Genomic DNA, 13,445 nt, shown 5'->3' on the forward strand with positions numbered 1-13,445 from the left:
AGTGAATGCTTATTAATTTAGCCTTTTTAAAAGGGCACTCACTTAAGGACTTTCTAACTGGATATTTCATCCGTAAAAACATACTCCATGCAAAAAAATGTGTATTTGACATCAGCTCGGTTTTTAACAGGAGGGAAAAATAGACCAATATCAATTGTGGTTATTGGATTTTAAAATGAGAAGTGAGACACACTTTATTAGCAGCGTTAAATTGTGTGCAGGCAGAGAGAGCTATTCAGGGCCCTTTTATTACTATTGTTCTGTGTACTGCTTTCGTTCCCTAGATTATTAATTTTTGTTTTATTATACCAAAACTAGACACTGCAGGTAGTCCTTGACTTATGACCACAACTGGGCCCAAAATTTATGTTGTTAAATGAGACACTTGTTAAAGAGAGTTCTGCCTCATTTTACGACCTTACTTGCCACAGTTGTTAAGTGAATCACTCTGGTTGTTAAATTAGTAGCATGGTTAAATGAATCTGGCTTCCCCATTTACTTTGCTGGTCCGAAGGCTGCAAAAGATGATCACATTATTTTATTTATTTATTTATTATTTAAATTTTTATACCGCCCTTCTCCCGAAGGACTCAGGGCGGTTTACAGCCAGATAAAATAAACAGTCCTATTACAAAATAAATACTATTAAAATACCACTAAAAAACTTATTCAATTTGGCCGCAATTAAAATTTAGCAAATAATAAAACCCATTAAAAAACCCATTAAAAACCCATCAATAAAACCCATTAAAAAACCCATAAAAAACTAACCCAGTCCAGCGCAAATAAATAAGTGAGTTTTGAGCTCGCGGCGAAAGGTTCGGAGGTCCGGAAGTTGACGAAGACCCCAAGACACTGCAACCGTCATAAATATTAGTCAGTTGCCAAACATCTATATTTTGATCATGTGATCACAGGGATGCTGCAATGGGCGTAAATGTGAAAAGTCATAAATCACTTTCAGTGGCACTGTAACCTTGAGCGGTCACTACATGAACTGTTATAAGTCAAGGACTACCTGTATTCTTGATAATAGAAAAGCTGGATAGGGGGAAAAATCAGAATTAGAAAAAGAAACTCAGTGTCTTATCCTTATCATTTTGGCATTTGAAATAGTGAGATTTCTTAAGTTAGTATCATTAAACAAAATGCATGACGTTTCAAATTTTATCATATACTTTGCCCCAATTTGGAAAATTAAGGATTTTCTTCAGTATCCTGAAGTTTTAGCATATTCTGAATGCAAAATGGAAGGAAGAAATCTAGAAACCTTGCCTTTACATAATCTGTGAGAAACAGTTTCCTCTACCCCAAAACTCATAAAAAGGCATCTTCTTCTTATTGGCAAATCTTCTAGATATGTCCTGCTATACAGGAGACTTGCTCTACCCAGTGTACTTTCCCATTGTGATGCCTTAGTATTTTTAGAAAAGCATGGTTCTAATCCAAGGCTTCTTCAGCATTAAGAAAATTCTAGTGTTGGTGTTTTGTCACATTTAAACATCTGCTATGATTTTATGTAGGTGTTCAATTTGCTTTGCTTCTGTTAAAGTTAAAATAAAAAATAAAATCTAATGTTAAAATGAGTTGTAAAATGGGAAATCCATAGCCACATTACTGTTATCCCTTTCTTTGCTTTAAAAGCGGATCTCACTATGTCTGCTTGCCTTGAATCAGCCCTGCCCTGAGTTGATTTCTGGGTTAAATCCTAGAGATGAAAATAGAACAGATGGTACCTACTTCTCTCCCTATCCATTTAACTCAAAGTAACTTTAAGTAGCTGAATGTCTATGGAGATTCTCAGTCATCCAGGTCATGGTTGTCCCAAAGGTGCTTTTTCAAGAGGCAACTGGACTTTTTGGGTTTTCTTTGAAAATGTTCCGCTTCTTATCCAAGTTGTCCAGTTGCCTCTTGTTTAAGTAGCTGAATGTTTAAAATGGCCGCCTTGTATGGGTGAATGGGTAGCAGTATAAAATCTTCCTCCACATCATGGCTTTTAAGCAAATCTACATTATTCTTGGCAGCAACCAATTACCTTCTTCTGGCCTGCTTGCAAGATGCCTGGGAATTGCAACTTCCTGCCAGTTGCAAGGAAGTGCTTGCCTAATGACCCACACTTAATGATGGCAATGGGGACTGCAGGGATCCGTTATTGCTAAGCATTTCTGCACTGCGTCACTTAGTGATAGAAATATATGAAAGTGTACAAGTAAAAATGGTGCTGCAGTATCATGTATAACTTTGTAAGGAATTCAGGGGCACACATCTTGGAATTAGCATTCATTTGTTGATGGCCAGTAAAATGGCCTAGTCTAGTTTTACTCTGGGCCTGAGAAAGGATAGAAATGGGCTTCTTAGTTTCCTTTCTACAAGTGGGGGGGAGGAGAAGAGATGTATTTCTGCTGTTCCCTCCATCTAATTCTCCATGTCTGATAACTCATGCTCTGGGATTTTCAGGCGACTACACAGGGGATCAGAAAAGAAAATTAAATACGAGTTGATATATATGCATCTTTGTTTCAATTTATTTTTCTGACACATTGTAATGGCTTCAGGTCTTAATTGCGTATAATATGCAAGACAGTCCTAATGCCTTCGCTTATCTGAATTTGGAGTAGAAAACAGCATGGAGTGCTTACCTTTTCCCTGCCAAAAAGCTCGTTCAAAACGACTCTCTTTTCCCCCCCTCTGGCAATAGAGGGGTTCATGGTTGTTTTGCATATTCATTTGCAACCTCTTAACTACCTCTGCAGTAAATGAAAGTATTCCTTTACTGCCAAGTAAATTGAAAATCAAGTGAAGGAAAGAATGATCATGAATTAGTATCAATAATAATTAAAAGCTAGAAAATGTTGCTAACATTTGTCAGGTATTATGGTGGAGGTTTCTGTTTTTCATCAAACCCAAATTATTCCTTTTGAATTCTCCAAGAACTGAGCCAGTCTATGAGTAATAGTAACAAGCTGCTCCAATTGCTATATAATAAGGAACCATTTTGTGTGCGTTTTTTCCAATGGCTAGATACATCTGCCTGTAGACACAGCAGCATCTGGCATCCATCCAGTCTACTTCTGCAGTGCTCACTATGTTGAGATGTTGCTGAAAGCCGAGTTGCCACTTGTTTTTTCTGCTTTCCATATGTCTGGATTTACTTCATCACAGGTAATAAGAAAAATAGCCTGAGGGATTGTCTTGAATGTACCAGTGAAAAAGACTATTGCTTAACTGTAACCAAAGTGATTTGGTTACAGTTTTCAATAATGCGATCCTATAATGTCTACTTGCCGAGTTCAAAGGAGCTTACTGTTTTTTAATAGTAATTTTATTAAAAATTACATTTGCAATGATAAAAAAACTAATACAAACTAGAAACAAAAATAAAAAGTAGAAGGTGCAGAAAAAAATTGAAAAGAAAGAATAAGAATATAGTAAATACATATATAAAGTAAATATATATATTCTCCGTTATGGTGGAGACAGCAGTCAGAGTGGGTGGAGCTCCTCTGTTCAGATTGGATAACTGAGTCTGTTGAAGCTGAAAGTCCCGCCCCTTGCTGCTGGGAACCCCAGATTTTGACTCAGTTGTTCAGCCTGGACGGTTATGCTAGGATTTCTCCCTGCCTGACTTGCAGGATACATACTTGTGATCTCCCTGCCTGACTTGCAGGATACATACTTGTGAGTAACATTTTTCTTATTTTTTCTCCGCTGGCTGCAGAAATGATTATTACTTCTGCTTCAATCCTGTTGAGCTGCAGGCGTTCCAGGATATTTTTGGTGGGGTTTTTAGCACCCCCGAAGCCAGCAGGGATTGGATGAGTGGAGTTATTCACTCCCAGTATCGTTGGGGCAGCTTCTAGCACTGCCGAGGGCTTGCTGGGCGGTATAGAAATTGTTTGGATTAGTTTGCCGCCCGGTTTTAATTATGATCGCTGAGGAGTTTGGTTTCCGCTCCCACAGGGTAGCCTGCAATTTACCCAGCCCTCCGTCTCCTATTTCGCGCGATCTGATTTTTTCCGCCCAAAACAGTTTAAATGGATCGCTTATTGCAGCTGCGGAAGGAGACACTTAGAGCTTAGTGCTCACTCCGCCCCTCCCCTATCCAAACTCCGGCGGCCATTTTGAGCACATTTGGAGTGAGTCTTCAGAAGATTAGTCCTGAAGTTTACATTAGGCGGAGTTAGGGGCTAATTTGGGCGTGGAGCTTTGTGCTCTCATTATTTCAGCTGCAGTTCTCCTCCAGTTCGGACTTTAATAGTCAGTTTCTCCCTCTCTCTATTGGCGGCCGCCATTTTGAATTTAAAAAAAAAAGGAGAAGTGATTCTTTGGCCTTATTGAGGTCTAGAAACTTAATATTTCATCATGCCTAAGGCCTTGGCAAAATCCAACAAACGCCAGGGGTCTCCATTGCCGGAGGAGCAAGGTCCATCAGGAGGGGTCTCTCCCAAGGCCCCTATTGCAAAGTGCAGCCGTGTTTCCAAGCAGAAAACCAAGGCCCCACCTACTTCAGGCCGCAGTAAGTCGTCTAAAGCATCTCTGAGGGATGAGCAGAGAATATGTAGTAGGGCAGTCTCTAATTTACCCTCTTCTTCAATGGCCAATCCAGAACCCAGTACTTCTGCTGGGTCTCTTATTCGAGAGGGTATTATTTCTACCTCTCCTGGTCAAGCTTCCTTACAATGTTGCCCAGTGGATATTCCTACAGACGCATTATGGGGGGGATCCCTTCCTCCAGTTTCTCATACAGTTGATGCACCAGTTATTGAGTCTCCTGAGGAGTTTTCTCAGATAGTTCCTTCTACTGCAACCCACGTTGTTGGTCAGGGGGCAGAGCCTCTTTGCCTGTTTCGCCACATATTCAGGCAATCATTGAACAGATGATTCAAAGGACCCTTTTATCGGGCATGCAGATATCTGAGAGGGCTTCCTTGTCCCATTCAAGGCTATCAGTGAGGAGGAGGATCCTGAAGAGGAGGAAATGCAGTCACAGCTGGGTACAGTCTCGCCTACCCACTCAGTAACTAGCCATCCCTCTCTTTTGGAGGGATTAGAAAGGGGAGATCCTGACCTGTCTGAAGATGAAGGGTTATTACCTGACCAGCCGGCATTTACTGGTCTTTTTCCTCCTAGTCTTTTTAAGTCCTTGCTTTTCAAGGCAAAGAATGTGGCTCAATTGAGTTCTTCCTCGGATCAACCTGTGGCATCATCCTCCAAGGGTGCATCTGACATTCTTTTTTCTGAACCTGACCGAGTTCCGGATTCTATTCCAGCACCCCCACTTTTCATGGACGTAATCAAATGCCAGTGGACAGCCCCTGGTTCTTCTACGGTTCCTTCCTCAGCAGACAAACGTTTCTTCAATGTGGACCCCAAATTAGCTTCAGCTCTACAGACACCCACTGTAGATGGTCCAGTTGCAGCTCTGGCATCTTCCTCATCCATTCCGGGCCAGCCTGAAGAGAACCTTCGTCCAGATGATAGATGGGCGGAGCAAGTCCTGCAGAGAGCTCATCTAGGTGCAGCTTGGGCAATCCGGTCGGCTTCTTCAGCATCTTTCTTTAATAGGTCCACCTTGTTGTGGCTCAGACAATTACAGGATAAACTTCCAGCAGAGGATACTCGTATCCACCAGGACCTGAATAAGATAATTGCAGCTGTTCAATTTTCGGCGGATGCCACTTTACATGCCATACGTTTTGTTTCCAAATCCATGGCTTCAGCTTTGACGGCTCGACGCTTACTCTGGCTTAGACATTGGCAGGCGGATGCCCGCCACAAATGGAGGCTGGCATCGGCTCCCTTCGCAGGGGAGCTACTTTTGGTGCTGCGTTGGACCCTCTATTGGTCGAGACTAAAGACAAAAGAAAGATATTACCTTCAGTCTATCGCAGAGGGGAAGCCAGATTTACTCCTTTTCTCGTCAATCTTCCTTTCGAGGTTCTGAATGGGGGGCTGGTTCTTCCAAGTTCCAGGGGTCCTGGGCTCCTAGACAAAGAGGAGGTCATGATAGAGTTTCACGGGGTAGGCCCTTTCCTTCCAAGCGGCCCTTTCGTGGAGGAGGAAGTCGTCCATTCCGGCGTCATCGATAGGTGCATTGCTAGTCCTCCCATAGGGGGCAGGTTAGCCCATTTTGCGGATCAATGGGAGTTCACTACTTCTGATAATTGGGTTAAGAATACAATTCGATACGGTTTGTCTCTGGAATTTGTTTCCTTTCCAAAAGATTTTTTCATTCGCTGTCCGGTATCTAGGAACAGGGATAAACGGGTCCATATGGCGGCAGCAGTTAAGCATTTAATGGAGATTAGGGCTATTCAACCAGTTCCCGTAAGGCAAAGGGGACATGGGTTTTATTCTCTTTTGTTCCTAGTTCCCAAATCTTCGGGGGGCTGGAGGCCCATTTTAGACCTCAAGAGACTAAATCGTTTTATTGTTTATCATAAGTTTAAAATGCACTCTCTTCGTTCGATTCTAGATGGCGTTCGGAAGGGCGACTTTTCACTTCCATAGACCTCACTGAAGCTTATCTTCATATCCCTATTTTCCCGGATCATAGGAAGTTTCTCCGGTTTTGTTATAAGGGGGTTCACTATCAATATAGGGCACTGCCCTTTGGGTTGTCTTCTGCCCCGAGGGTTTTCACCAAGATCTTGGCTGCTATGGCAGCTCATCTTAGGTCCATACCTATTCGACTTTATTGTTATTTGGATGATATTTTAATTTTATCATCGTCAGAGTCAATGGCCAGAAGGGATTTACAGATTGTAGTTCAGACTCTTTCTTTACATGGCTTCTCTATTAATATAGAGAAAAGTCATTTGACCCCCTCAACTGTTTACTTCACTTAGGAGCAAATATTGATTCCATATTAGGTAGAGTCTCTTTATCTCAGGAGAGACAGAGTAGTTTAAGATCTTTAGCTGGTTCTTTAATAAAGGAAAGCAGAGTTTCCTTGCTGTCATTATCCCAACTCCTGGGAAAGATGATTTCAACCATTTCCATCGTTCCATGGGCGAGATTTCATACTAGAGACCTCCAGTGGTTCCTGTTGCCATTCCAAAGAGCGGGCACAGGCAATTCCACTTCCAAAGTCCTACTGCCCAAGGAGGTTCGCAAGTCCCTCTTCTGGTGGTTGTCATCAGCGATTTCCAAGGGATCTCCTTTGCACGAGCCTCATCGTTTGGTGGTAACTACGGATGCCAGTCTTTTCGGTTGGGGTGCACACCTCAAATCGCTGCTGGCTCAAGGGAGCTGGTCCATCACTGAATGCCGTTTTCCTATCAACCGGCTAGAGCTACGGGCTATTTATCTAGCTCTTTGTTTTTTCCAGAACCATCTATCAGGCAAGCATGTACTGGTGCTCACGGACAATATCACAGCCAAGGCTCATGTCAACCGACAAGGGGGCACCAGATCCAAGTCCTTGATGAAGGAAGCAAGGACCCTATTCCTGTGGGCAGAACGGAATCTTCTGTACTTGACTGCAGAACATATCTCAGGGGTGTCCAATATTCAGGCAGACTGGCTCAGTCGTCAAGTCATCGACCAGGCGGAGTGGCGTCTGCATCCAGATCTGTTCAACGACCTCTCACGTCGATTTGGCACTCCAGTGGTGGACATGTTCGCAACACGGCAGAACACGCAGCTTCCTCGTTTCTTTGCCAGGTTTCCAGATCATCTAGCAGAGAGTCGATGCTCTTCGCAGTCCATGGCCAGAGGGGTTACTCTCGCGTTCCGCCTCTCTCAATCATCCCGAGAGTGGTCCGTCGGATTCTGGAGGAACAGGCAGAGGTCATCTTAATCGCCTCACTGGCCTCGGAGGTCTTGGTTCGCAGATCTCAAGTCGCTGTCAGTGGCTCCCCCCTGGAGGATTCCTCCCAGCAGAGTGTCGTTATCTCAAGGGGCTCTGGTTCATCCAGATCCACTATGGCTCCAGTTGACCGCCTGGCGCTTGAGCGGGCGCCATGAGAAGAGACAATATGTCTGCCAGGCTTATCCGGACTATGTTAGCGTCCGGAGGCCTTCCACTGAGCGCATTTACTCAGCCTCTTGGCGGGCTTTTTGTTCCTGGTGTCAAAGGCGGGGTTTCTCACTCCGGGTTTCCATTTTGCATATATTGGAATTTTGCAGGAAGGGTTAGACAAGGGTTAGCTCCCAACACACTTCGTAGACAGGTAGCAGCTATTTCCACGGTTTTATCCTGTGATCCACTGACTTCCTTGTCTCAACATCCTTCTATCAGGAGGTTTTCAAAGGGCCAAAATTTATGTCCTCCGTGGTCCACAGATATCCCACTTGGGATCTTTCGCTGGTCCTAAATTCCCTAACAGGGCCTCCTTATGAGCCATTGAGGTCTACCTCTCTGAGGCTATTAACTTGTAAGGTTGCCTTTTTGGTGGCTATCACCTCTGCCAGAAGGATTTCAGAATTAGCTGCCCTCTCTGTCCGCAGTGATCTTTGTGTTTTCCATCCGGATCGAGTAGTGCTCCGTTTGGATCCTTCATTCATTCCTAAAGTAAATTCAGTTTTCCATCGCATGCAGGAACTTAATTTGCCTAATTTTGCCCTCACCCAGTCCACGGGTTAGAGCGCCGTTGGCATACTTTAGATGTTCGAAGAGCTTTGAGAATTTACATTAAGAGAACAGCAGAGTTAAGGAGAACAGAGTCCTTGTTTGTGTCTTTCCTTCCTGTTTCTTTAGGGCGTAAAGTGACATCGTCCACTATAGGCAGATGGATTAGGCATACGATAGCTAAGGCTTACGAGATGAGATCCCTGCCTAGGCCCCCGCTTAACAGCGCATTCCACTGCAGTGCAGCTACCTCAGCGGCCTGGTCTACTCAGGCATCCTTGCCAGAGATATGCAGGGCAGCCACCTGGTCGTCGCCCTCTCCGTTTATTAGACACTACAGAGTGGACAAGTATGCTTCGGCTGAAGCTGCCTTTGGCCGTAGGGTGCTGCAGCAGGTACTTGTATCTGAGGTTGAATCTGTCCAGACCGATCCCTCCTGTAGTTAGGGACACTAGGCTTTGGTATGTCCCACTCTGACTGCTGTCTCCACCATAACGGAGAAGGGGCGTTGGTACTTACCTGAGACGTACCTTCTAGTTCAGTTGAGACAGCAGTCAGCCCCTCCCTATTTCGGTCTGGATCCTCTTTTGTTTGTTTGTTTTGGATAATAAAATTTGTTTCTCTATTTTCCACGACGCATTGAGTCTGGTTTTTCTCGCCTTCATCAAAATCTGGGGTTCCCAGCAGCAAGGGGCGGGACTTTCAGCTTCAACAGACTCAGTTATCCAATCTGAACAGAGGAGCTCCACCCACTCTGACTGCTGTCTCCACTGAACTAGAAGGTGCGTCTCAGGTAAGTACCAATGCCCCTTTACTTTCATATATTTATATATATATATATAAAGAAATATATAAAGAAATGATAAAAACATGTATAAAATACATCAAATTCTTCCCATATTCCATCTCTTACCTATAAACAAAACCTTAAAACTTCATTTCAGTCCTGATCATAAAATGTCCATTCAAAATTACTAAAAAAATTATTTTAGCATTGATCAAATAAACTGACTTCATATTTCTTCTTTTAACAATCTTGATCTTTAGTCTCTTCAAATAATGTCCTAGAATTTGATTTCTTTTCATTTTTTCTTTGACCCTTCTCACAAAATTCTTCAAAGCCTTAACAAGGATCTTATGTAAATCCAAAATTACCCAGGTCACTCTTTTAGTGTATTACTTGTATAGACGTTTTAAGTATGAAAGCATCAACTGATTTCTTTTGTATATCCTGTGTAGCATCTTTTGCCGTATGATTCTTGTAGCCTGTCATCTTTAAATACATTTTCAGATCAGGCTCAATCTAATCAGATAAAATTCGTTCTTCTTCCATAGCTTCTTTTAAATACAGTCTATCTATAGAGGCAACTTCTCAATCCATTAAAAAAAATATCCTTCAATTTGTCCAATGTTAAAATCAGTGGTGAAATCTAAATTTCTTTCCTACAGGTTCTGTGGGCGTGGCTTGGTGGGCATGGCTTGGTGGGGTCATGTGACTGGGTGGGCATGGCTATATAACCATGTAAATGGGGGATCAAAAAACAGAAACTCACTTACAATGTCCTACTGGAGCAGAGTTGGACTAGATGACCTCCAGGTCCCTTCCAGCCCTGGATTATCCTCTGAAGCTGTGTCTAGTGCCAGGTTTGTAGTCCTTCCTTCCTTCCTTCCTTCCTTCCTTCCTTCCTTCCTTCCTTCCTTCCTTCCTTCCTTCCTTCCTTCCTTCCTTCCTTCCTTCCTTCCTTCCCTCCCTTCTCTCTCTTTCTCCCTCTCTCTCAAAAACAACCCCCCCACCCCCCGTTTTATGCCTATCAGGCTTCAGGGAAGCCTGCTGGGAGCAAAAATGGACTCTTCCCACCCCCATAAAAAAAAAAAGCCTCTGACGATCGCGCGCCATAGCTGTGATCCTCGGAGCCTTTTTTTATCTTTTAAAAGCATTCTTTACAACCTATTCAAGCAATAGGTTGTAAAAAGTTCTTTTAAAAGGTAAAAAGAAGGCTCTGACAATCACAGCTGTGGCGGACAATCATCAGAGCCTTTTTTTTTACTTTTTAAAAGCAGGAAGTAATGACACCTGGGTGGCTGGGCGGAGTCTTGCGCTGCCATCACTACCGGTTCTCCAAACCACCTGCCACAATCACTTCCAGATCGCCTGATCCGGTCCGAACCGGGAGCATTTCATCCCTGGTTAAAATAGCTTGCTTCCTTCTGAATTAGTAAGTCAAATTTATCTGCTCTTCTCCTTTCATTGTAATCTTTAGTTTCTAATTCTCTCTAGTGGAAAAATTCCATTCTATAATGTTATTTTTAAAGTATTCAAGACAAAAACATTTTTTCACAAAAATGATTTTTATAATTAATTCCAAAATCTTATTTCAAATCCATCTGGAGTCTCAGTCCATTTGGTATTTTTCCAAAATGAAATTTGTTATTCATTCCAAAAGTAAAAAGAATTAAGTCCTTAAAATTGTAGCTAAACTTCTTTTATTAAGATAGAAGACAACTCATCCGTTGCTATAGAAATACACTTAGACTTGTATTCCGCCCCAGAGTGCCTTACAGTACTCTCTGAGTGGTTTACAATGTCATCATATTTCCCCCACCAATCAGTCCTCATTTTCCTACCTTGGAAGGACCGGCTCTTTGTAATACTTCTCCAGACAAGAAGAGGATTTGAGATTGCCCACAAGTGCTCCAGACGGTTGCTCCTTGTGAGGAGAATAGCCATCTCCTATGGGTTAAACTCTGGGAAACTGCTGTTCTCCTCACAAGGAGCAACTGTCTGGAGCACTTGTGGGCAATCTCAAATCCTCTTCTTATCTGGAGAAGAATTACAAAGAGCCGGTCTCTTTGTGGTTCTTCATTCAACTGCAATCATCAGCTCCACTTTTAGCCGAACCGTCAAAAGAGCTTACTTTTGTAAGTTTCAGTTGTAGAGCTGAAATCACTTCATGCCTGGAGTTGTAGGAGAACCTGAGCTGGAAATTATAAGGAAAAGAACAGTTATCAAATAATTCATCAAATTCTTAAATATACATAAGTGGGGACAACTCACGGTATAAATTAAACTTATTTCTGGTGAGTAACCAGCAAGGAAATCCAACTGTGAGCCTCCGAAATAGCATTCTTTTGCTTGCTTGAAAATTAAATAAGTATCATAGCTGGCTCTTCTTTGTAAAGTTTTGCTATTACAAAGCAGCAGGCAGAATTGATCGGCATTCAGTTTGAATCTCACTTTCTCTGCATCCTTCTGATATATCCCTATCCTGATCTATGCCCACCTAAGCCCTACACAGAATATATCTTATGAACTCACTATACTATTTATATACAGAATAATTAGTTACACTGAGATGCAAGCATGCATGATTTAAGTTATCAGGGAAATTAATTGTTGCCTAAAATTGAATTGTATCATTATTAGGTTCCTTGCCAACAAATATATTTGTCACAGTGTCATTTATTCTTATGGGTTGTTGTTGTTTTTTCTTTCCCTTTTTGGTAAACCACTCTTAAATTAACTCAAAATTTATCTGAAAGTTTCTTTCGGAAGTCAAATTAAAGTACTACTTTTGGGTGTGAATATGTAGGGCAGATTAACCAAACTGTAATAGTTAAAGGAAATGTGCTAGAGTTTAAATATGGAAGAGAACAGTTCTTTTTCTTTTTAAATCAGTTTCTAAGCAGGTGTTTGTCAGATTTATTGAAGAAATATAGAACTCTGCTTCATTGAAACACATATTAAACTCATAAAAATGCTACTAAAAAGATTTCAAACAAATAATTTTGGCGTAATGTAGCAGTTTTTTTTGTTCTAGCTATGCTTTAAAAGGATAGTAACTGGTTTTTACACTAAGGTGGAGACCTACTTAAGGTCTATTTTTGACAGATGGGAAGGACGCTGAAAATTATGATGCAAATGCCCATGCCCAGATGTAAGCTGCTCAATGGCATAGGATTCTCGGTGGACAACAATAAATGCAAATCACAGAAGATGTGCCTCCTACCTCTGAACATTATAGGATGGCTATTATAGGGAGCTGTGCCTTCTCCTAAATGTAATGGGACAACATAGATCCTACCTGAGCCTTTATAGGACTTTCTCATTTACCTTCCTTCAAAACTTCTTTTTAGAACCTACTTGGTCTCTCCGTTCAGTCATTACTAAGGGTTTTCTGAGAGCGGGAGAGAGAGAGAGAGAGATTTTATTTTTTCATTTGATTTTTTATCCTACTTTTATTACTTTAAAAGTAACTCAAAGTGAATATAATTAATACTTCCTCCTCCAAAGGTTGTATTTAAACAAATTACTGTCAGTAGTGATATGGCCAGCAGGGAAAAACTATTTTTGGGGGAAAGAGCCTAGTCTTGACTAGAAAAGAGTAAAAATACTTTGTCACTAGAATTGGATTAGATTAGAATGATCCACATATGGAATGCTTAAATAAGACTTAACTGAATAGTAGATTACTGAATTGGTCAGAAATGTTCAATTTGTAGTGTCATAAATATGATGAAGATAATGATGATTTTTTTTAATTATTGTTGTTCTAGATCTGTCAGCAGTGGCTCACACAGTGTTTCTGGAATTATATGGACTGGAGAGAGATTTGTCATTATATTGCCATTTGTATTTTCCTTGGCCCAGATTACCAGATATATATGTGCATTTCTGTGTTCAAACATCTACAACAAGAAATCCTTCAACATACCCAGGCTCAGGACCTTCAAGTTTTTCTTAAAGTAATCACTTCTTTATCTTTTTGTAGGACTGGATAATCTTTTGGGGGATTGGTATCCATACACGGTTGGGAGGGGTCAGTGGTGGAAAATGGCTGATGTTGATGTTACTATTTTTTTTTTCTGGGGTTTG

General features: G+C 41.7%; 1 protein-coding gene across 1 annotated transcript in view; it reads left to right on the top strand.

The window, feature by feature from the left end:
* TBC1D32 (TBC1 domain family member 32) overlaps positions 1-13,445 on the top strand; it is a 101,058-nt gene that overhangs the window by 83,461 nt on the left and 4,152 nt on the right. Inside the window, exons 32-33 of the mRNA XM_058172800.1 lie at positions 3,022-3,162; positions 13,127-13,315. Of these exons, the coding sequence (XP_058028783.1) occupies positions 3,022-3,162; positions 13,127-13,315 (330 nt within the window). The remainder of the gene's footprint in view (positions 1-3,021; positions 3,163-13,126; positions 13,316-13,445) is intronic.

The sequence above is a fragment of the Ahaetulla prasina genome, chromosome 1, assembly GCF_028640845.1.
Source record: "Ahaetulla prasina isolate Xishuangbanna chromosome 1, ASM2864084v1, whole genome shotgun sequence".
Lineage (NCBI taxonomy): Eukaryota > Metazoa > Chordata > Lepidosauria > Squamata > Colubridae > Ahaetulla > Ahaetulla prasina.